Here is a 25,474-nt window from a genome sequence, read left to right as displayed (position 1 = left end):
AGCGATTTGTAGGGGTTGTGCTGTCAGCAAATCTATGCTAGGCTACTCATTCACGCCCCATTCTCTCTCATCCCACCCCGGTTTGTCTGACTCTTCTCTCACTTGACTAACAACTGCTGCGGGCTCGGGAAGTGGCGGGATTGACTTGTCTGCCCTTCGTGGTTTATATGACCGTTCGGTGCTCTGTCTCTATTTATCCTATGTGAAATAACGGTTCCAAAGATACAATCTACAATCGGATAGCCTAACGGTCTAGGACCATGGGCGCCAAAAGAAACTTGATTATGTCAATTTGTTTAGCACTCAATGCAAGGGATCTTCAAACGGTAGGCATGATTGTTTCGAAGTAGCAGCCAGAGGAGACGATTATAATTTCTGTTCTTATCGAGATCGGGTGCATCGAGAGACAGTGGAATATTTTAGCAGTTGGGGGGGGACGAGGAGAAAGAGGAACGGCATTCCCAGACTGGACTCGCAAGGGGCTTCTAAATGCGTCTTCTTGTCGACCCACCGAGAACAATGAATAGTGGTTCTAGCAACTTTCTGCTAGTTCCAATACCGGAGTATCCCGTTCTAGACTGCGTGCCCAACAAAAACGTAAAGATTGTGGTTTTGGGAGCGAGCAACGTCGGGAAAACAGGTAGGGGACATGGTTAATAACTTTTTGAGAAGTGCGCTGCAGCGCACTTTTGGAATCTGAAAACAAGAATCAATGTGAAAGTTTGTGTGTGTATATATAAATAAAGTTATCAATTTTAGGCCTATAAGTAATTTTCCTATGCAAATAGAGAATGAAGGCTAGAATGAAAATAATTAATTTGCATTAGTTTGTCAAACGGATTGGCTACAAATCCTTTTATTATGCAGACAATCCATGTCGATTTTTAAACAAATTGTACCTATTCATATTTCCACCTATCACTTCAATCAGGGGTGTGAAACTCATTCCATGGAGGGTCTGTTGTCTGCGGGTGTTTTTTCATTTCTTTTTTCATTTCAATTAAAAACTAGACAACCAGGTGAGGGGAGTTCTTTACACATTAGTGACCTTAATTCGTCAATCAAGTACAAGGGAGGAGCGAAAACCCGCAGCCACTTGGCCCTCGGTGGAATGAGTTTGACACAAGTGACTTAGATATTGTATTCGGCTATGTCTGTACTCTGTAGGACAGGCCTCTAGGCTACACACTGTCTGGTGTGCCAGTTGGATAACTTGTGGTAAACAGTGTCACCAGCGATTCCCTATATAGTGCACTACAATTGACCAGGGCCCATAGTGCACTACTTTTAACTAAACCCCTATGTAGGGAATAGGGCCAATTTGTGTCTGGATGCAGACAGACTGATGGGAAGCTGGTCTATACCACCTAAGGAGCAGGCCATGTCAACTATGAAAGATATGTAGCCTGCAGTATTCTCGTATGTCAACAATGAAAGATATGTAGCCTGCAGTATTCTCTTATGTCAACAATGAAAGATATGTAGCCTGCATTATTCTCTTATGTCAACAATGAAAGATATGTAGCCTGCATTATTCTCTTATGTCAACAATGAAAGATATGTAGCCTGCATTATTCTCGTATGTCAACAATGAAAGATATGTAGCCTGCAGTATTCTCTTATGTCAACAATGAAAGATATGTAGCCTGCAGTATTCTCGTATGTCAACAATGAAAGATATGTAGCCTGCATTATTCTCGTATGTCAACAATGAAAGATATGTAGCCTGCATTATTCTCTTATGTCAACAATGAAAGATATGTAGCCTGCAGTATTCTCGTATGTCAACAATGAAAGATATGTAGCCTGCAGTATTCTCGTATGTCAACAATGAAAGATATGTAGCCTGCAGTATTCTCGTATGTCAACAATGAAAGATATGTAGCCTGCAGTATTCTCGTATGTCAACAATGAAAGATATGTAGCCTGCAGTATTCTCGTATGTCAACAATGAAAGATATGTAGCCTGCAGTATTCTCTTATGTCAACAATGAAAGATATGTAGCCTGCAGTATTCTCTTATGTCAACAATGAAAGATATGTAGCCTGCAGTATTCTCTTATGTCAACAATGAAAGATATGTAGCCTGCAGTATTCTCGTATGTCAACAATGAAAGATATGTAGCCTGCATTATTCTCGTATGTCAACAATGAAAGATATGTCGCCTGCAGTATTATTCTCAAGGTGTTACTCACTGGAGACTATTCATCTCGTTGTTTTGTTCACAGCTTTGATAGTCAGGTTCCTGACCAAGAGGTTCATTGGGGACTATGAAGCAAACACAGGTAGGATTTGTATCATTCTCACAGTGCACACTCATATAATATCTGTCATTTCACATTGTAAAAATGTTGAAATAGCCACACACTAGTTTACTATAGCCTCCTGTGTTTAAAAACAACCAGTCAGTACAAGGCATCCTAATGTGTTGCATCATCATTCATTTGTTGCATATCTATCCATCATGCGCGTTGCTAATCTCTGTTTTTCAGGGGCCCTTTACTCCAGAAAGATCAATCTAGATGGAGAACAGGTCTCACTGCAGGTTCAGGACACACCCTGTGTCTCTCTACAGGTAGGTCTCTCTCTCTCTCTCTCTCTAAGCACATAATGAAGTGTCCCAAAATGGCACCCGATTCTCTATACAGTGCAATACTTTTCTCCAGATTCTTATGTGCACTGGTCAGAAGAAGTGCACTACAATGGGATTAGGGTATCATTTGGAACGCCCCGGTGTCTCTAGTCTAAAGGTAACTGCTGCTCCTCGCTACAGCCTAGGGGTCTATCTAACCAGACGTGGGGTCAAATACTTTCAAATGTCAAATACTTTAAATTACATGCCAAGTCTCCCTTGGGATAGAGGTCTTCTAACCTCCTTCTTTAGGATGTTCTCACACAGATAGCACTTTGACTATTCCATTGTATTGGTTCAATCGCAAAAAGTATTTGACATACAGTAGCCTATGTATGTATTTGACCCAGGTCTGGATATAACAAGTGGAAACATCTCCTCATTTTCCATTCTTCATTATCAGTAAGAATATATCATGTTACAGTAGACCAGGGCCCCTATAAAGCCTCTGAGTAGAGTGCTGATCTAGGATCAGTTACACCCTTTTAGATCACAATGAATGAGATTATATGGGCAGGTTAGGACCTGATCAGCACTCCTATTTTGAGACCCTTTGTGGACATGAGCCTACATCCAGTACCGGGGCATATCCCAGTCATTTTTCTCTACTCTGTAGTGGCTGTGAAGAGTTCAGTGACTCCCTAAGGGAGTCTCCCATTCATTTATCAAACTCACTTTGAAAACTAACCACCTCTTCAAAGGCCTGGTTTTGTAAACAAACTACAATCTGAGGTAAAGAGGGCGTTCTGTCTGTCTTCTCCATAATCTCAGAATAATAACCATAAGCAGGCTTCTCACAATAACACTAATAAATAGGCTAGTGTAGGAGGGCAGATGAAAGCATCACTGTCTACATCAGTCTGTACCAGTGGGTTTTGAGTATTAGAGACAGACAGATGTGACATGCTCTATTCCCCCCCCCCCAGGACGATGCAGAGGGGCTATATTGTCAGGAGCAGATCAACAGGTCTATCTACTGGGCTGATGGATACGTCCTGGTGTTCTCCATCACCGACCACAGCAGTTATAGAACCATACAGCCTCTCTACCAGCACGTCAGACGCATCCACCCTGCAGGGAACATACCTGTTATACTGGTGGGTTTGACTGTTATATTACTGGAGATTGATGTTTTTATTATTATTTAAGTCTCCAGGTATGTCCTTGTCATACTGGTGTCTAAATAGATAACCTTTTTTCAGGAAGTATTTCTGGATGTCGCCTTAACATTTCTCTAATCCTTCTCTCCTCTCCTCACAGGTAGGCAACAAGAGCGACCTCCTCCGTGCCCGCCAGGTGCCGGCTGACGAGGGCGAGACGTTAGCAGCCTCTCTGGGTGGGCCATACTTTGAGGCGTCTGCCAGGGAGAACCACGATGGGGTCCACGCCGCCTTCCTGCACCTCTGTGGCGAGGTGAGCCGGGCGCTGGGCGGGGTTAACGGGGAGAAAAGGAGAGGGGGACTGCACCTGGCCCGGCCCAAGTCCCCCAACATGCAGGAGCTGAAGAGGAGATTTCGACAGGTGCTGTCCTCTAAGGGAAAGTCTTCCACTAACACCTTGTGATGACGATGGGATTTAAAAAATAATAATTCTACATGTTCTGTAATTGGAATTCTGGATTGAGCCCAGTTGACTCTCCTGTGATGTCGTTGTATGATAATGAATGGAACAATTTTTTTCAAATGGAGCATTTCATTGGAACAGTGAGAAGAGGGAAACAACGGTTATTGTATTTCTTTGGATTGGAATGGAACATTAAGATAGAGGTTCCCCTTGTGGAAGGAATGGCACAGAGACAGCAAGGCCCAAGACTTCCAACAAAACAGTGTGCTATGAGGCTTTTGACATCACATACCATTCTGACAGTCTAACCAATGGTGACAGAGGAGCCTGAAATACTGACTTTGACTGACAGGCCTAACGGACCAATCATAGGCTACTCTGAGATCTGAGCTGTCACGCACTAGCCTACTCTTCTTGCGTCTGATACATTTGTATTGAATGAATGTCATCTGAAAATGTACTGTACCCAGAAGCAAAACAAACCGATGTTTGCATCCCCAATGGCACCCCATTCCCAATTTAGTGCACTATCTTCAACCAGGGTCAAGTAGTGCACTATGTAGGGAATAGGGTGCGTTTGAGACGCATATATTTTGAAAATGGAAAAACATGGGTAGGCCATGGTTAATTAAATGTTTATTTAGCAATTACATGTCCTTGACATTTAAATATGATCTGTTTTATAGCAGACTTTTATCCAAAGAGACTTAGTCATGCGTACATACATTTTTACCTATGGGTGGTCCCGGGAATCGAACCCACAACCCTGGCGTTACAAGCCTCATGCTCTACCTGCTGAGCTACAGAGGACCATCCTGGTCTGTACTTATCTGAACCAACCTGATTCCCTCTGAACAGTCTCTAACCGCAGATATAGGATCAGTTTACCCTACCATTAGCACTAGCATGAACATAGATCAGAGCTTATAGGGGGAACTTCAGACAAACCTCTGTCAGGCCTAGGGTCACTGCTTGCAAAAGTCTGCTAACTTCCTACATTTCTGGGTTTACCAGAAATCCTGGTTGGAACTTTCCTGGAATCAGGAGGGAATAATCAGGATTTCTGGTAAACCAGGGTATTGGGGGGGAAGTTGCTGTAATTTTGCCACCCTAGTCAGGACCCTTTAGAGCAACATGTACAGGCTCCATTTGGGACGGATATATCTTTTTAATAAGAGACCAGAGAGGAAGAGACATGGGCTGTGTTCCGATTGGCACCCTATTTCCTATATAGTGCACTACCCACAGGGCTCTGGTCAAATGTAGTGCACTATATAAGGGAGCCATTTGGGACTCACACATTGGAGAGACATGTCAAATCGGAGTTCTCATGACCTTTCACCTCTATCTGCTGTGTCAGAGTTTTGTGGAACACACCAGAGGTTAGGGAGCGCCCAGTTCCCCCAGACTCGCACGGATACACAGACACACGCACGGACACACACAAGGACGCCTGGGGCACAGGGTCAGGGTCAGGGTTACTGGGGCACAGTGTTCACGATAACGACACATTCCTCAGCATCTGGAATTTGTTTCTGTGAATCTGGTCGTTGGCCCCCAACCACCTCCATAGAGAAACACACACAACAACCTTTTAACCTCTGACCTTTGACCTATAAAATGAATCAGTGTGTCTCAGTAGAAGGATTCATTTCACTATAGTGGCTGAGTATTGCTTTGCTGGGTCATGTTCATTAGGGACAAAACGGACTTAAACAAGGAGGGACTACCTGGACTTGTCCAATAAGAAACACTTTTATTTTATTTTTCTCTGCAAAGTGTTTTAAGCCGTTTTCCTGTGAGTGCTCTATTTAACACGACCGAGATGTTTGAGATGTAGTTTAGAAATGCTAATAAAGAAATTTGAACTTGTTTTGAAGTCAGAAATGAGAGAGAATTGACCTCATTCTTCAACCATTTTAATTTCCTTCTCTTCCTGTCTCTCAGCAACACACACACACACAGCCATTATAAAGACCCTCTTCCGGTATGCCCCTGGCACCGGAGCCCTCATTCCAGCTATCCTCCCAGAGCCAACAGTCAGCCCCCACTGTAATTTCACAGCGTGACTTACCAACCAATAATGACACATATGTTACACATAGTAACAGAAACACTTAGTATTTAAGGTTTTATCCCAAATGGCACCATATTCCATATATAGTGCACTACTATGGGCCCATGTGGTCAAAAGTAACACACTATATCCAGAATAGGCTCTGTTAAAAGTAGTGCACTATGTAGGAAATAGGGTGCCATTTGGGACGCAAACGTACCCTTATTTCCCTCCAAGTGTGTCTGAATACCTACCAGATGAGCCAGACAGTAGCAACATGGCCCCGGCCCACCATAGCAGAAGAGCTCTGACAGTAGCAACATGGCCCCGGCCCACCATAGAATAAGAGCTCTGACAGTAGCAACATGTACCCAGCTCACCACAGAAGAAGAGCTCTGAACACAGCTCTCTGCAAGTCTTGTATTATCTCATAATTTTATCTCAGAGTATCTTCCTGAGGGCTCACACAGCACAGAGGGCCAAATCTGTCATGGAGGACTAACTGTTCCTCTATTATTAGTTGGCCTTGGCCCACAGTGGAAGACACACACACACACACACACACACAAAGATAAGGAATGAATGGGAATCTGTGAAAGCCTCTGGTTACAAGTTCCCACATTAGCAGAAACACACTTGCCTGTCTTGCATGCATAAATACACACAGATGGTTCACAAGAACACACACACACACACACACACACACACACACATCCGAAGGCTCACTATTGAATGATGAACATAAACCCTCCTTCTGCCCCCTTTCTTTCTCTTACACACACAGACACATAGCTTCACACAGACACGCACACTCCTGTCTGTCTGTCTCGATCCCTCTCTGAGCTCCAATGTACCTGGGAAGTTGAATGGCTTCCATATGCTGTTTTACTAGGACCACGGGAGGAATCATTCTGGTGTGTGTATGAGTTAGTGGAGATTGTTTTACTAGGACCACGGGAGGAATCATTCTGGTGTGAGTTAGTGGAGATTGTTTTACTAGGACCACGGGAGGAATCATTCTGGTGTGTGTATGAGTTAGTGGAGATTGTTTTACTAGGACCACGGGAGGAATCATTCTGGTGTGAGTTAGTGGAGATTGTTTTACTAGGACCACGGGAGGAATCATTCTGGTGTGTGTATGAGTTAGTGGAGATTGTTTTACTAGGACCACGGGAGGAATCATTCTGGTGTGAGTTAGTGGAGATTGTTTTACTAGGACCACGGGAGGAATCATTCTGGTGTGTGTATGAGTTAGTGGAGATTGTTTTACTAGGACCACGGGAGGAATCATTCTGGTGTGTGTATGAGTTAGTGGAGATTGTTTTACTAGGACCATGGGAGGAATCATTCTGGTGTGTGTATGAGTTAGTGGAGATTTGCCACATTTGTGAATTTTTCCACGTCAACTCTGTTGATCTTTCCCTTCCTTGTTTTTCACGGTGTGTGTGTGTGTGCGTGCGTGCGTGCGTGCGTGTGTGAATGTAACAGTCTATGACATGGCCTGATGATGGATATAGCCCTGTTTGTTGTTGAATTCCTCTTGGGACTGCAGTGGAACTGGTGCTGTCGCCTAGGGCCTCATCTGGGAGGCTTGGTTGCAATAGTACCAATGAGAAAAGATTACTGAAATGGTACAACAATAAGCTACAGTTTGCCAATGTATTCACTGACTAAAATATTCAATAAAGGGCTGATAAAGATAATTTGTATCCCCACAAATGATTTCAAAACATGACACAAAAAAAGCTATTCATAATTTTCTGTCAAGCATCTCAAAGAGGGTGTGTCCATGTGTGTAATAATGACCTTCACCTTCCCTATACCGCAATAAGCAGTTATTGATGATCTCCTCTATCATCTTCCACTGGACAACTCTCTCCTGTCCTTCACCACCATCGCTGACAACATAGCCAATGAGATCACTCCCTTTGACAGATTAACCAATGAGATCATTCTCCTTGACAGATCAAATTGATAACTTCCTGTCTTCTGATAATGGGCCTCGCCCTCCCTTGGGGTAGAATCTGCCCCACAGATCCATGATCAGATTACCCTCTGAATCTAACCATCAGAGGGAGAGCTTCCCACTTCCTCCTATTCCTCTTGATCTGTAAACTAGCATCTCTAGTATGTCTCTATCACTGTGAAAGCAGGATAGTTGTGAGAGAGCTCATCAATAAAATGTGATGAATATGGGAAGTCTCGCTATGAGAGGGATTAGAACGTGAAACATGGAACGTGGAATGTGTTCTAAAGGAATGTGTTGCTGTACATGGAACAGCTGTTGGTCTCGTTAGTGTGTGTGTGTGTGTGTGTGTGTGTGTGTGTGTGTGTGTGTGTGTGTGTGTGTGTGTGTGTGTGTGTGTGTGTGTGTGTGTTTACGTGTTGTGTGTGTGTGAGTGTGTTAGAGAGGGCGAGGTTGTCAGCGCCTCTCGTTATCAGATTAGGCAGGATGTGGTGGTTTGGAGACCGGGAGAACACTCAACCAGACAATAACCTCCTGGGATGAGTGGAGGGGGTGGATGAGGAGGAGAAAGAGAGAGAAAGAGAGAGGAGAGGATAGAGAGGAGACAGAGAGAGAGAGAGCGAGAGATAGAGAGGAGAGAGAGAGAGAGAGGAGATAGATAGAGAGAGGGGGCAAGGGAGAAAGAGAATAACCTCCTGGGATGAGAGAAACTGGGATGAGGGGGGAGGGGATGGAGAGCAGGAAGCTGGACTTCACCAAAGAAATCAGAAATACAGACATTTTCATCCTACAAGGAACATGGTATAGAGGATATGGACCCACTAGTTGCCCTCTAGGTTACAGAGAGCTGGTAGTCCCATCCACAAAACTACCAGATGTGAAACAGGGAAGGGACTCAGGGGGTATGCTCATTTGTTATAGAGCAGACCTAAAATATTAAATTAATCAAAACAGGAACATTTTACATTCGGCTAGAAATTAGTTGAGGAAATGATCTCAACAGAGAAAAATGTCATCCTGTGTGCTACCTATATCCCCCCACTAGAATCCCCATACTTTAATGAAGACAGCTTCTCCATCCTGAAGAGGGAAATCAACAATTTCCAGGCCCAGGGACATGTACTAGTCTGTGGAGACCTAAATGCCAGAACTGGACAAGAACCTGACAGCCTCAGCACACAGGGGGACAAACACCTACCTGGAGGTGACAGCATTCCCTCCCCCATATGCCCCCCTAGACACAACTACAACAACATAACCAACAAAAACGGGTCACAACTCCTGCAGCTCTGTCGCACGCTGGGTATGTACATAGTCAATGGTAGGCTTTGAGGGGACTCTTATGGTAGGTACACCTATAGCTCATCTCTTGGCAGTAGTACTGCAGACTACTTTATCACTGACCTCAACCCAGAGTCTCTCAGAGCATTCACAGTCAGCCCACTGACACCCCTATCAGATCACAGCAAAATCACAGTCTACTTGAACAGAGCAATACTCAGTCATGAGGCATCAAAGCCAAAGGAGCTGAATAATATTAAGAAATGCTATAGATGGAAGGAAAGTAGTGTGGAAATCTACCAAAAAACATTTAGGCAACAACAAATGTAATCCTTTTTAGACAACTTCCTGGACAAAACGTTCCCACTGTAATAGTGAAGGTGTAAACTTGGCCATAGAAAACCTAAACAGTACATTTGACCTCTCAACTTCCCTATCATATCAAACAAATTCAAACAGAAAACTGAAGAAAATTAACAACAATGACAAATGGTTTGATGAAGAATGCAAAAACCTAAGAAAGAAATTGAGAAACCTATCCAACCAAAAACATAGAGACACAGAAAACCTGAGCCTACACCTTCACTCTGGTGAATCACTAAAACAATACAAAAATAACTACGGAAAAAGAAGGAACAGCACGTCAGAAATCAGCTCAAGGTAACTGAAGAATCAATAGACTCTAACCACTTCTAGGACATTGGAAAACTCTAAACAAACAACAACATGAAGAGTTATCTATCCAAAACAGAGATGTATGGGTAAACCACTTCTCCAATCTTTTTGGCTCTATAACAAAGAACAAACAGCAAAAACATAAACATAATCAAATACAAATCTTAGAATCAACTATTAGACTACCAGAACCCACTGGATTCTCCAATTACATTGAATGAACTACAGGACAAAATACAAACTCTCCAACCTAAAAGGCCTGTGGTGTTGATGGTATCCTCAATGAAATGATAAAATATACAGACAACAAATTTCAATTGGCTATACTTAAACTCTTTAACATCATCCTTAGCTCTGGCATCTTCCCCAATATTTGGAACCAAGGACTGATAACCTCAATCCAAAAGTGGAGACAAATTTGACCCCAATACTACCGTGGGATATGCGTCAACAGTAACTTTGGGAAAATCCTCTGCATTGTCATTAACAGCAGATTCATACATTTCCTCAGTGAAAACAATGTACTGAGCAAATGTCAAATCGCCTTTTTACCAATTTACCATACGACAGACCACGTATTCACCCTGCACACCCTAATTGACAAAAACACAAACAAACCAAAACAATGGCAAAGTCTTCTCATGCTTTGTTGATTTAAAAAAAGCTTTTGACTCAATTTGGCATGAGGGTCTGCTATACATATTGATGGAAGGTGGTGTTGGGGGAAAAACATACAACATTTTAAAATCCATGTACACAAACAACAAGTGTGCGCATAAAATTGGCTAAAAACACACATTTCTTTCCACAGGGCCGTGGGGTGAGACAGGGATGCAGCTTAAGCCCCACCCTCTTCAACATATATATCAACGAATTGGCGAGGGCACTAGAACAGGCTGCAGCACCCGGCCTCACCCTACTAGAATCTGAAGTCAAATGTCTACTGTTTGCTGATGATCTGGTGCTTCTGTCCTCAACCAAGGAGGGCCTACAGCAGCACCTAGATCCTCTACACATATTCTGTCAGACCTGGGCCCTGACAGTAAATCTCAGTAAAATATGAGATAATAATGGTGTTCCAAAAAATGTCCAGTTGCCAGGACCACAAATACAAATTCCATCTAGAGCACACAAAAAACTAGAAGGGCATTCTATGCCATCAAAAGGAGCATACAATTCGACATACCAATTAGGATCTGGCAAAAAATACTTGAATCAGTTATAGAACCCATTGCCCTTTATGGTTGTGCGGTCCGCTCACCAACCAAGAATTCACAAAATGGGACAAACACCAAATTGAGACTCTGCATGCAAAATTATACAAAAATATCCAGAATTAGGCTGATACCCAGATATGCCACCAGGGGTCTTTTCATAGTCCCCAAATCCAGAACAAATTCAAGAAAACGTACAGTGTTATATAGAGCTCTTATTGCATGGAACTTCCTTCCATCTCATATTGCTCAAATAAACAGCAAACCTGGTTTCAAAAAACAGATAAAGCAACACCTCACGGCACAACACCTCTCCCCTATTTGACCTAGATAGTTTGTGTGTCTGCATTGATATGTAGGCTACGTGTGCCTTTTTAAAAATGTATGTAGTTCTGTCCTTGAGCTGTTCTTATCTGATGATGTTCTGCATTATGTCATTCTGTATTATGTTTCATGTTTTGTGTGGACCCCAGGAAGAGTAGCTGCTGCTTTTGCAACAGCTAATGGGGATCCTAATAAAATACCAAAACACCAATACCCGCTAATTATCAAAATCCACCAAAGAAAAAAGAGCTGTTAAATTCTACAACCACCTAAAATGAAGCAATTCCAAAACCTTCCATAACAAAGCCATCACCTTCAGAGAGATAAACCTGGAGAAGAGTCCCCTAAGTAAGCTGGTTCTGGGGCTCTGTTCACAAACAGACCCCACAGAGCAACACAATTAGACCCAACCAAATCATTAGAAAACAAAAAGATAATTACACATTGGAAAGAATTAACAAAAAAATCAGAACAAACTAGAATGCTATTTGGCCCTAAACAGAGAGTACACAGTGGCAGAATACCTGACCACTGTGACTGACCCAAACTTAAGCAAAGCTTTGACTATGTACAGACTCAGTGAGCATAGCCTTGCTATTGAGAAAGGCCGCCGTAGGCAGACCTGGCTCTCAAGAGAAGACAGGCTATGTGCACACTGCCCACAAAATGAGGTGGAAACTGAGCTGCACTTCCTAACCTCCTGCCAAATGTATGACCATATTAGAGACACATATTTCCATCAGATTACACAGATCCAGAAAGAATTCAAAAACAAACCCAATTTTGATAAACTCCCATATCTACTGTGTGAAACACCACAGTGTGACATCACAGCAGCAAGATTTGTGACCTGTTGCCACAAGAAAAGGGCAACCAGTGAAGAACAAACACTATTGTAAATACAACCCATATTTATTTTTATTTATTTTCCCTTTTGTACTTTATTTGCAGATTGTTACAACACTGTATATAGACATAATATGACATTTGAAATGTCTTTATTATTTTGGAACTTCTGAGTGTAATGTTTACTGTTAATTTTTATTGTTTATTTCACTTTTGTTTATTATCTACTTCACTTGCTTTGGCAATGTAAACATATGTTTCACAGGCCAATAAAGCCCTTAAATTGAATTTAATAGATTAAGGGATTACATTGGGAAAGAGGCAGGGGAGGAGGGGAGGGGGAGAGAGGCTAGGGGAGAGGGTGAGTGAGAGAAAGGCCAGGTGAGGAGAGGAGGGGGAGAGAAAGGCCAGGGGAGAGGGGGAGAGACCAGGGGAGAGAGATAAAGGAGGGAGAGAGAAAGGCCAGGGGATAGGGGGAGAGGGGGAGTGAGAGAAAAGCCAGGTGAGGAGATGAGGGAGAGAGAAAGGCCAGGGGAAAGGAGGAGAGAGAGAGGCCAAGGGAGAGAGAGAGAGGCCAGGGGAGAGAGAGAGAGGGGAGAGAGAGAGGCCGGGGAAGACAGATAAGGGAGAGAGAGAAAGGCCAGGGGAGAAGGGGAGAGGCCAGGGGAGAGAGAGAGAGGAGAGAGAGAGAGGCCAGGGGAGACAGATAAGGGAGAGAGAGAAAGGCCATGGGAGAGGCCAGGGGAGAGAGATAAGGGAGGGAGAGAGAGAGGCCAGGGGAGACAGATAAGGGAGAGAGAGAAAGGCCAGGGGAGAGGGAGAGAGGCCAGAGGAGAGAGATAAGGGAGAGAGAGAGGCCAGGGGAGACAGATAAAGGAGAGAGAGAGGCCAGGGGAGACAGACAAGGGAGAGAGAGAGGCCAGGGGAGACAGATAAGGAAGAGAGAGGGGCCAGGGGAGACAGAAAGGGAGAGAGAGAGGCCAGGGGAGACAGATAAGGGAGAGAGAGATGCCAGGGGAGACAGAAAGGGAGAGAGAGAGGCCAGGGGAGACAGATAAGGGAGAGAGAGAGAGGCCAGGGGAGACAGATAAGGGAGAGAGAGAGGCCAGGGGAGACAGATAAGGGAGAGAGGAGGAGGCCAGGGAAGACAGATAAGGGAGAGAGAGAGAGGCCAGGGGAGACAGATAAGGGAGAGAGGCCAGGGGAGACAGATAAGGGAGAGAGGCCAGGGGAGACAGATAGGGAGAGAGAGAGGCCAGGGGAGACAGATAAGGCAGAGAGAGAGAGGCCAGGGGAGACAGATAAGGCAGAGAGAGAGAGGCCAGGGGAGACAGATAAGGCAGAGAGAGAGGGGCCAGGGGAGAGGCCAGGAGAGACAGATAAGGGAGAGAGGCCAGGGGAGACAGATAAGGGAGAGAGGCCAGGGGAGACAGATAAGGGAGAGAGGCCAGGGGAGACAGATAAGGGAGAGAGAGAGGCCAAGGGAGAGAGAGAAGGCAGAGAGAGAGACCAGGGGAGACAGATAAGGGAGAGAGAGAGGCCAGGGGAGACAGATAAGGGAGAGAGAGAGGCCAGGGGAGACAGATAAGGCAGAGAGAGAGAGAGGCCAGGGGAGACAGATAAGGGAGAGAGAGAGAGAGAGAGGGCAGGGGAGAGGGGAATGAGCAGATATTAAGTGTGAGAGTGATGGGGTGGTGCAAGTGGGTGACAGAGAGCAGGGGAGAGTTGAAGACAGAAAACAAGAGAGAGAGAGAGGAGAGAGATGGAGTGAAAGGGCAGAGCAGCAGATGAGAGAGAGGGGTTAGAGTGAGAACAAGTGGAGAGAGAAAGAAGAAAGACAGAAAGAGAGACAGAGGCAGGGAGTAGAAGTCATATCTGTGTCTGGTCTGGTAAGACCTCTGAGCGTGCCTGTCAAACTGACTGATGTATGAACACTGAGGCAGCCAACACTCACACACACAACACACACACACACACACACGCACACACACAAACGCACAAACACACACACACACGCACACACACACACACACGCACACACACACACACACACACACAAACATCACTTTTCCCTACGAAGACTTTGGGCTTTCATTTGAATCTGGGGTTTAGATAAGTGATAAAGGATCACAACTTAGCAGGCAGTCAATAAGCGGGTCTCATCACAAGATGTCTGTCCACTGATTAAACCACTGTCTATAGACGGGTGGGTTGACATCGTCACGACAACGATGTGTGTTGTTGTGATTCTGAAAGGTCAGAATATATATATAGAATTGCTATAGCAACAATGACAAAAAGCTGCTGTGTGGTGAATCATAGACGCGTTGTTTCAGCTCTCGCCGTATCTTGTTCTTCATACCATCTCTTGTTACCATCTTTGAGGTATTTTGATTGATGTCACCTCTATGGCTAATAAGACTCAAATTAGCTAGCTAGCTGACAACTGTAAAGATGAATTTGAGAGACAACAAGTGCTTATTGGGCAAATGTTTGTTTTCAATAAACATTTGCAGACGAAATACAGCCTAGTTTACATGTTGTTAATAATCTTTTGATTGTAAGCCAAACCTGTCTGTTTTGCCTCAATGTTGCGCACGCATCGGTTTTGTTGGTACAAAAAGACCTGTCTATAAAACGTACAAATGTGAAATTAAACATATAAGGAGGAGGTCCCCATCTTCAGTTTCTTGGCAATTTCTCTCTTTGAATAGCCTTCAATACTCAGAACAAGAATAGACTGATGCATTTCAGAAGAAAGTTCTTTGTTTCTGGCCATTTTGAGCCTGTAATCGAACCCACAAATGCTGATGCTCCAGATACTCAACTAGTCTAAAGAAGGCCAGTTTTATTGCTTCTTTAATCAGAACAACAGTTTCCAGCTGTGCTAACATATTTGCAAAATGGTTTTCTAATGATCAATTACCCTTTTAAAATGATAAACTTGGATTAGCTAACACAACGTGCCATTGGAACACAGGAGTGATGGTTGCTGATAATGGGCCTCTGTACACCTATGTATATATTCCATTAAAGAATCTGCCGTTTCCAGCTACAATAGTCATTTACAACATTAACAATGTCTACACTGTATTTCTGATCAATTTGATGTTATTTTAATGGACAGAAAATGTGCTTTTCTTTCAAAAACAAGGACATTTCTAAAGTGACCCCAAACTTTTGAACGATAGTGTGTATTATATATATTTATATTATTATTATTTATATTATTATTATTTTAAACAAAACAACAAACCATTTCTGTATGGACCTCGCTTTGTGCATGGGGGCATTGTCATGCTGAAACAGGAAAGGGCCTTGCCCAAACGTTCTATAGGCTATAGTAAAGCCCAAATTTAATATTTTATCCCCCCAAAAATTATATATTTTTGGGGGGGACCTAAAGGGGTCCTAAAATTGAAACCTAATTGTTAAATGATCCATGGTATGACCATCTTAAAACAATTCCATATGCTAGCTTAGTAGTCCCTTATATGAAATGGCTTCACTGAGTATCTATCCACATATAGGACCAATTAAACGGCTTCACTGAGTATCTATCCACATATAGGCCCAATTAAACAGCTTCACTGAGTATCTATCCACATATAGGCCCAATTAAACAGCTTCACTGGACATACAAACATATTAAAAACTAATAGTCGATATGGTTGAAGGAGAGAGATATAGTACCCTTGCCACCCAGGAATGTTTATATGCAATTCATGTGAATTCAAGTATCCCTTAAAGTTCAATGCACACATAATGCATATGAACATATTGCCATTTTAGTGCATATTCTATAAAGAAGCATGTTGAAATATCAGTGATGTAATTTGCTGTGGAGTTCTGCAGCCGAGGCCAAAGTCATTTTCCTTCCTTAGAGACTGTATTATATCTCCATCTGACCTATCGTTTCCTCCCTCTTTCCCCTCGCTCCCCCTCTTTCCCTCTCTCCCCCTCTTTTCCCCCTCTCCCCCTCCTTTCCCTCTCTCCCCCTCTTTTCCCTCTCTCCCCCTCCTTTCCCTCTCTCCCCCTCTTTCCCTCTCTCCCCTCTTTCCCTCTCTCCCCCTCTTTTCCCTCTCTCCCCCTCTTTTCCCTCTCTCCCCCTCCTTTCCCTCTCTCCCCCTCTTTCCCTCTCTCCCCCTCTTTTCCCTCTCTCCCCCTCTTTTCCCTCTCTCCCCCTCCTTTCCCTCTCCCCCCCTCTTTTCCCTCTCTCCCCCTTTTCCCTCTCCCCCCTCCTTTCCCTCTCTCCCCCTCTTTCCCTCTCTCCCCCTCCTTTCCCTCTCTCCCCCTCTCTCCCTCTCTCCCCCTCTCTCCCCCTCTTTCCCTCTCTCCCCCTCCTTTCCCTCTCTCCCCCTCTTTCCCTCTCCAAATAAAACAAACAGAGAGAGGGGGAAGAAAAGGGTGAGGTAGGGGCTTGTTTACACGGTCGTTCAACCTCTCCTAATTGTTTTCCTTGAGGGAAGAGGCAGAACAGATCATTCTTTGACCGAGGTTCTTGTCACTGAAACGTCACTGCAAACAATTTGAACCGTTCATTGATACTAAATAAGTTTCCAACGTGTTTTCATTGAGCACATTCTCTGAATGGATCATCACAATCATTACAATAACACGATAGCCTCTAAAGACTCTCTAATGTACATTCTGTGATGATGAGTATGATTATAGTTGAATAATAATCATCCCCTTGAAGAGAGCCAGACTGGCATGTCAGGACACTGTGGGGAGATGTCCATGGCCCCCTATTCCCTATATAGTGCACTACTTTTGACCAGAACTCTATGGGTACTTGTGAAAAGTAGTGCACTATATAGGGAATCGGATGCCATTTGGATCGTATCGTCAATCCTCTATCTTTTCATCCAGATAGACCTTCTGAGAAGTCTAAAATTACACTATCGGACCAGCTGTCCTCACCTGGGCAGAAGCCTGGGCTTGTTTTCTAAACGACACCCTATTCCCTATGTAAGGCACTACTTCTGACCAGGGATCTTTTGGCCAGAAGTGCACTATAGGGAATAGAGTGCCATTGGGACACAAGCAGTATGTAATTTGAAGGAGGAATCCCCCATGCTTGAATCTGTAGTACTATAACAGGAAACTCCCCACATCTAGGAGTGGACATTCAACTCCCCCAATTCACTCCCGATTATAATGTAATGGGTGTGGGGGACTAGGCTGGGCTGGGCTCTTCATGAGGCCATGAGAGAAGCCAGTCTATCTGCATCCTCAAATGACACCCTATTCCCTACATAGTGCACTACTTCTGACTAGAGCTCAATGGGTCCTGGTCAAAAGTAGTGCACTGTATAGGGAGCCATTTGGAACGAACACGGCCCTTGGCAGTCAGTCTCTCTACTAACATCTGGACCTGTTAGCGTTGGCAGACTGCTGATGTTACTAATGTCAGGGAGGAGTGAGTGAGTGAGTGAGTGAGTGAGAGAGAGAGAGAGAGAGAGAGAGAGAGAGAGAGAGAGAGAGAGAGAGAGAGAGAGAGAGAGAGAGAGAGAGAGAGAGAGAGAGAGAGAGAGAGAGAGAGAGAGAGAGAGAGAGAGAGGGAGAGAGAGAGAGAGAGAGAGAGAGAGAGAGAGAGAGAGAGAGAGAGAGAGAGAGAGAGAGAGAGAGAGAGAGAGAGAGAGAGAAAATGTCACCTCTGCTTAATAAGGCTACAACCTCTGTGGTGTTAAGCTTTCTATCTTTCATTCTCTCTCTCCCTCACACACTCACTCTTAACACTCTTTTCTGTCACTTTGTTTCCCTCTCTCTAATTCTCTTTCACACAGTTTATTCTCTCTGTCACTTTAATATGACATTTTCAGAATGAGAGAACAGGCGAGAAGGAGAGAGGGTGAAGGAGAGGGAGAGTGAGAGAGAGAGAAAAGAGAGAGAGCGAGACGAAGAAGGGAACAGATAAAGTTAAACAGTGCTTGCCAAGTCCAAAACATTACATTCCCTCACTTAAATCTTCTTGTTTGTTCCCAACACCAAATAATGCAAGTTAGTTTATCACAGTGAATCGGTTGAGTAGGTCTGGGAGTGAGGAAATAGTACAAGTTAGTTTATCACAGTGAATCGGTTGAGTAGGTCTGGGAGAATGAGGAAATAGTACAAGTTAGTTTATCACAGTGAATCGGTTGAGTAGGTCTGGGAGAATGAGGAAATAGTACAAGTTAGTTTATCACAGTGAATCGGTTGAGTAGGTCTGGGAGAGTGAGGAAATAGTACAAGTTAGTTTATCACAGTGAATCGGTTGAGTAGGTCTGGGAGAATGAGGAAATAGTACAAGTTAGTTTATCACAGTGAATCGGTTGAGTAGGTCTGGGAGTGAGGAAAGCACCAGCGGAATGAGCATTGTTTTCTATCATTCCATTATAGAGTTCTAGAATGAAACTCTCTGCTCAGAAGGTTCCACATGGGAATCCCATAGAACAGTTAGCCAGGCTCCAGAGTGGTGAAGTGGTCTAAGGCACTGCATCTCAGTGCAAGAGGTGTCCCTATAGTCTCTAGTTCGAATCCAGGCTGTTTCACATCAGGCTGTGATTGGGAGTCCCATAGAGCAGAGCACAATTGGCCGGGGTAGGCCGTCATTGTAAATAATAATAAAGGTTAAATGAGAATGAACCACTGAAGTTGCTGTCTTCTGCTGCCCTCTAGCTTCAAGAAAAATAACTGTCCATTTAGACACCAGCTAAATTGCCCAACTGTTGGTACACGTCTATGATCAGTTTACTCACAGATCTTAATATTTACCATTACAAGGTAAAAACACAACACTGACTTTAAATCGATGTCTAAGGGTAATTTCATCAAAGATCTAGCACCACGTCCATTTGCAGACACCCATTAAACAAGGCAGATGCATTCCATGTTTCCATCTGTTTCAAAGACAGATGGAACATACCGAATAAATCAGAAAGTCTCCATGGACGATATAGGCCTACAGGGGAAATCCAGATGGAATGCCAGTTTGGAATCTAGAGCCTACAGGGGAAATCCAGATGGAATGCCAGGTTGGAATCTAGAGCCTGCAGGGGAAATCCAGATGGAATGCCAGGTTGGAATCTAGAGCCTGCAGGGGAAATCCAGATGGAATGCCAGGTTGGAATCTAGAGCCTGCAGGGGCAGTCCAGATGGAATGCCAGGTTGGAATCTAGAGCCTGCAGGGGAAATCCAGATGGAATGCCAGGTTGGAATCTAGAGCCTGCAGGGGAAATCCAGATGGAATGCCAGGTTGGAATCTAGAGCCTGCAGGGGAAATCCAGATGGAATGCCAGGTTGGAATCTAGAGCCTGCAGGGGAAATCCAGATGGAATGCCAGGTTGGAATCTAGAGCCTGCAGGGGAAATCCAGATGGAATGCCAGGTTGGAATCTAGAGCCTGCAGGGGAAATCCAGATGGAATGCCAGGTTGGAATCTAGAGCCTGCAGGGGTAATCCAGATGGAATGCCAGGTTGGAATCTAGAGCCTGCAGGGGAAATCCAGATGGAATGCCAGGTTGGAATCTAGAGCCTGCAGGGGAAATCCAGATGGAATGCCAGGTTGGAATCTAGAGCCTGCAGGGGTAATCCAGATGGAATGCCAGGTTGGAATCTAGAGCCTGCAGGGGAAATCCAGATGGAATGCCAGGTTGGAATCTAGAGCCTACAGGGGTAATCCAGATGGAATGCCAGGTTGGAATCTAGAGCCTGCAGGGGTAATCCAGATGGAATGCCAGGTTGGAATCTAGAGCCTGCAGGGGAAATCCAGATGGAATGCCAGGTTGGAATCTAGAGCCTACAGGGGAGATCCAGATGGAATGCCAGGTTGGAATCTAGAGCCTACAGGGGAAATCCAGATGGAATGCCAGGTTGGAATCTAGAGCCTACAGGGGCAGTCCAGATGGAATGCCAGGTTGGAATCTAGAGCCTGCAGGTGAAATCCAGATGGAATGCCAGGTTGGAATCTAGAGCCTGCAGGGGCAGTCCAGATGGAATGCCAGGTTGGAATCTAGAGCCTGCAGGGGAAATCCAGATGGAATGCCAGGTTCTAGAGCCTGCAGGGGCAGTCCAGATGGAATGCCAGGTTGGAATCTAGAGCCTGCAGGGGAAATCCAGATGGAATGCCAGGTTGGAATCTAGAGCCTGGAGGGGAAATCCAGATGGAATGCCAGGTTGGAATCTAGAGCCTGCAGGGGAAATCCAGATGGAATGCCAGGTTGGAATCTAGAGCCTGGAGGGGAAATCCAGATGGAATGCCAGGTTGGAATCTAGAGCCTGCAGGGGAAATCCAGATGGAATGCCAGGTTGGAATCTAGAGCCTGCAGGGGAAATCCAGATGGAATGCCAGGTTGGAATCTAGAGCCTGCAGGGGCAGTCCAGATGGAATGCCAGGTTGGAATCTAGAGCCTGCAGGGGAAATCCAGATGGAATGCCAGGTTGGAATCTAGAGCCTGCAGGCGCAGTCCAGATGGGATGCCAGGTTGGAATCTAGAGCCTGAAGGGGCAGTCCAGATGGAATGCCAGGTTGGAATATAGAGCCTGCAGGGGAAATCCAGATGGAATGCCAGGTTGGAATCTAGAGCCTGCAGGGGAAATCCAGATGGAATGCCAGGTTGGAATCTAGAGCCTGCAGGGGCAGTCCAGATGGAATGCCAGGTTGGAATCTAGAGCCTGCAGGGGCAGTCCAGATGGAATGCCAGGTTGGAATCTAGAGCCTGCAGGGGAAATCCAGATGGAATGCCAGGTTGGAATCTAGAGCCTACAGGGGAGATCCAGATGGAATGCCAGGTTGGAATCTAGAGCCTACAGGGGAAATCCAGATGGAATGCCAGGTTGGAATCTAGAGCCTACAGGGGCAGTCCAGATGGAATGCCAGGTTGGAATCTAGAGCCTGCAGGGGCAGTCCAGATGGAATGCCAGGTTGGAATCTAGAGCCTGCAGGGGAAATCCAGATGGAATGCCAGGTTGGAATCTAGAGCCTGCAGGGGAAATCCAGATGGAATGCCAGGTTCTAGAGCCTGCAGGGGCAGTCCAGATGGAATGCCAGGTTGGAATCTAGAGCCTGCAGGGGAAATCCAGATGGAATGCCAGGTTGGAATCTAGAGCCTGCAGGGGAAATCCAGATGGAATGCCAGGTTGGAATCTAGAGCCTGCAGGGGAAATCCAGATGGAATGCCAGGTTCTAGAGCCTGCAGGGGCAGTCCAGATGGAATGCCAGGTTGGAATCTAGAGCCTGCAGGGGAAATCCAGATGGAATGCCAGGTTGGAATCTAGAGCCTGCAGGGGAAATCCAGATGGAATGCCAGGTTGGAATCTAGAGCCTGCAGGGGAAATCCAGATGGAATGCCAGGTTGGAATCTAGAGCCTGGAGGGGAAATCCAGATGGAATGCCAGGTTGGAATCTAGAGCCTGCAGGCGCAGTCCAGATGGGATGCCAGGTTGGAATCTAGAGCCTGCAGGGGCAGTCCAGATGGAATGCCAGGTTGGAATCTAGAGCCTGCAGGGGAAATCCAGATGGAATGCCAGGTTGGAATCTAGAGCCTGCAGGGGAAATCCAGATGGAATGCCAGGTTGGAATCTAGAGCCTGCAGGGGCAGTCCAGATGGAATGCCAGGTTGGAATCTAGAGCCTGCAGGGGCAGTCCAGATGGAATGCCAGGTTGTAATCTAGAGCCTGCAGGGGAAATCCAGATGGAATGCCAGGTTGGAATCAAGAGTCTGCAGGGGCAGTCCAGATGGGATGCCAGGTTGGAATCTAGAGCCTGCAGGGGAAGTCCAGATGGAATGCCAGGTTGGAATATAGAGCCTGCAGGGGAAATCCAGATGGAATGCCAGGTTGGAATCTAGAGCCTGCAGGGGAAATCCAGATGGAATGCCAGGTTGGAATCTAGAGCCTGCAGGGGCAGTCCAGATGGAATGCCAGGTTGGAATCTAGAACCTGCAGGGGCAGTCCAGATGGAATGCCAGGTTGGAATCTAGAGCCTGCAGGGGAAATCCAGATGGAATGCCAGGTTGGAATCTAGAGCCTGCAGGGGAAATCCAGATGGAATGCCAGGTTGGAATCTAGAGCCTACAGGGGAAATCCAGATGGAATGCCAGGTTGGAATCTAGAGCCTGCAGGGGAAATCCAGATGGAATGCCAGGTTGGAATCTAGAGCCTGCAGGGGAAATCCAGATGGAATGCCAGGTTGGAATCTAGAGCCTGCAGGGGAAATCCAGATGGAATGCCAGGTTGGAATCTAGAGCCTGCAGGGGAAATCCAGATGGAATGCCAGGTTGGAATCTAGAGCCTGCAGGGGAAATCCAGATGGAATGCCAGGTTGGAATCTAGAGCCTGCAGGGGAAATCCAGATCGAATGCCAGGTTGGAATCTAGAGCCTACAGGGGTAATCCAGATGGAATGCCAGGTTGGAATCTAGAGCCTGCAGGGGTAATCCAGATGGAATGCCAGGTTGGAATCTAGAGCCTGCAGGGGAAATCCAGATGGAATGCCAGGTTGGAATCTAGAGCCTACAGGGGTAATCCAGATGGAATGCCAGGTTGGAATCTAGAGCCTACAGGGGAAATCCTGATGGAATGCCAGGTTGGAATCTAGAGCCTACAGGGGAAATCCAGATGGAATGCCAGGTTGGAATCTAGAGCCTACAGGGGAAATCCTGATGGAATGCCAGGTTGGAATCTAGAGCCTAAAGGGGAAATCCAGATGGAATGCCAGGTTGGAATATAGAGCCTGCAGGGGCAGTCCAGATGGAATGCCAGGTTCTAGAGCCTGCAGGGGCAGTCCAGATGGAATGCCAGGTTGGAATCTAGAGCCTGCAGGGGAAATCCAGATGGAATGCCAGGTTGGAATCTAGAGCCTGGAGGGGAAATCCAGATGGAATGCCAGGTTGGAATCTAGAGCCTGCAGGGGAAATCCAGATGGAATGCCAGGTTGGAATCTAGAGCCTGCAGGGGCAGTCCAGATGGAATGCCAGGTTGGAATCTAGAGCCTGCAGGGGAAATCCAGATGGAATGCCAGGTTGGAATCTAGAGCCTGCAGGGGCAGTCCAGATGGGATGCCAGGTTGGAATCTAGAGCCTGCAGGGGCAGTCCAGATGGAATGCCAGGTTGGAATATAGAGCCTGCAGGGGAAATCCAGATGGAATGCCAGGTTGGAATCTAGAGCCTGCAAGGGCAGTCCAGATGGAATGCCAGGTTGGAATCTAGAGCCTGCAGGGGCAGTCCAGATGGAATGCCAGGTTGGAATCTAGAGCCTGCAGGGGAAATCCAGATGGAATGCCAGGTTGGAATCTAGAGCCTGCAGGGGAAATCCAGATGGAATGCCAGGTTGGAATCTAGAGCCTGCAGGGGAAATCCAGATGGAATGCCAGGTTGGAATCTAGAGCCTGCAGGGGCAGTCCAGATGGAATGCCAGGTTGGAATCTAGAGCCTGTAGGGGAAATCCAGATGGAATGCCAGGTTGGAATCTAGAGCCTGCAGGGGAAATCCAGATGGAATGCCAGGTTGGAATCTAGAGCCTGCAGGGGCAGTCCAGATGGAATTTCAGGTTGGAATCTAGAGCCTGCAGGGGCAGTCCAGATGGAATGCCAGGTTGGATTCTAGAGCCTGCAGGGGAAATCCAGATGGAATTTCAGGTTGGAATCTAGAGCCTGCAGGGGAAATCCAGATGGAATGCCAGGTTGGAATCTAGAGCCTGCAGGGGCAGTCCAGATGGAATGCCAGGTTGGAATCTAGAGCCTGCAGGGGAAATCCAGATGGAATGCCAGGTTGGAATCTAGATCCTGCAAGGGAAATCCAGATGGAATGCCAGGTTGGAATCTAGAGCCTACAGGGGCAGTGTTCTGGTCTGTCCCAGAGAGTTCAGAAGTAGAATATGTTTATTATGTTGCTGTCAATTATCCCACTATTGTAGCATACACATTAGCCTAATGGCCTGCAATGGATCTGCAGGATAAGAACTCCCGCAGTGCCACAGGAAGGTGTTACAGGCCTACCATAGCTGGCTGCAGAAGATTGGATTTGATATAATCTGAAGGGTCACTTGTTCTAGGTCGCTAGGGTTGTCACACACCCTCACTCGCCATTGAGATGATACTGGTGAGAGGATTATGAGATTTGCAGCTCACTTGTATGGCGCACCCCGGTCCCACTGGAAGAACTTTCGCTCGATAGGCCAAAATACAAATCAAATATTAAATGATGTACGTTTTAAAACGTTGCATTTCTATAGGCCCAATAGTCTTTGAGCTCGTATGTGAAACTTTGCCGTTGTTTTTTTGTGTCGTTGAGGATGTAACTTGGATAAATTTGACTGCGCTGACACTTTCCTTTTCTGTGATAGGCCTACTTTTGTGCGGAGGAGGCGACGCCATAGAGGAGAATTCAAGTAAGCCTAGTCCTCCTTCTCATCCTAGCATGGTAAGTGATGTATTTGTATATTAACTCGTAAATACAGGTGAGTTAAGAAGTTATTGTTGACAATACTTTATAGGCTTAACACACAAAACCAAATATATAATCAACATATGTGTTCTTTCTAATAACAAATAGCCTAGAATTGATTGAATGCAAACATTAGATCAATTATTATTTACAACCGTACAACTATAGTTAGGCCAGTCTATCCAAAGGTTCATATGAGATGCCTATGTGGGATAGGGATTATGGATAATAAATCCACGGTCATATTTAGTCAGATAATCCTGAGTTTTAGTAGAGCCGTTTACACCCTGTAGAATTACAGACATCAGTGTGAAATCATTTTTGCCAATTCATGAAAATGTAGAAACAGTGTGTAGAACGAATGGTTAGACAGGTGATTTGTCAACATGACATGATCTTGTAGGGGCTGCTTTTAAGCACTTTCTGACAGAGGGATATGCGAACGCAATATAAACCAATTTGATTGATCACAATATGTGAATGCTGATGGTC

The 25,474-nt window shown here is 45.5% G+C and overlaps 1 protein-coding gene across 1 annotated transcript; it reads left to right on the top strand.

Moving 5' to 3' along the window:
* Positions 1 to 100: 100 nt before the first annotated feature.
* On the top strand, positions 101 to 6,068 carry LOC139561759 (ras-like protein family member 11A-like). Its single transcript, XM_071379038.1, has 5 exons — positions 101 to 640; positions 2,230 to 2,286; positions 2,494 to 2,576; positions 3,560 to 3,730; positions 3,894 to 6,068. The coding sequence occupies exons 1-5, from the start codon at positions 490 to 492 to the stop codon at positions 4,194 to 4,196; spliced, it is 765 nt and encodes a 254-aa protein (XP_071235139.1). The 5' UTR covers positions 101 to 489; the 3' UTR covers positions 4,197 to 6,068.
* Positions 6,069 to 25,474: the final 19,406 nt, after the last annotated feature.

Source organism: Salvelinus alpinus, chromosome 31 (assembly GCF_045679555.1).
Source record: "Salvelinus alpinus chromosome 31, SLU_Salpinus.1, whole genome shotgun sequence".
NCBI classification, from domain to species: domain Eukaryota; kingdom Metazoa; phylum Chordata; class Actinopteri; order Salmoniformes; family Salmonidae; genus Salvelinus; species Salvelinus alpinus.
Note: the sequence above shows the minus strand (reverse complement) of the source record. Positions and strands in the feature narration are given on the sequence as shown.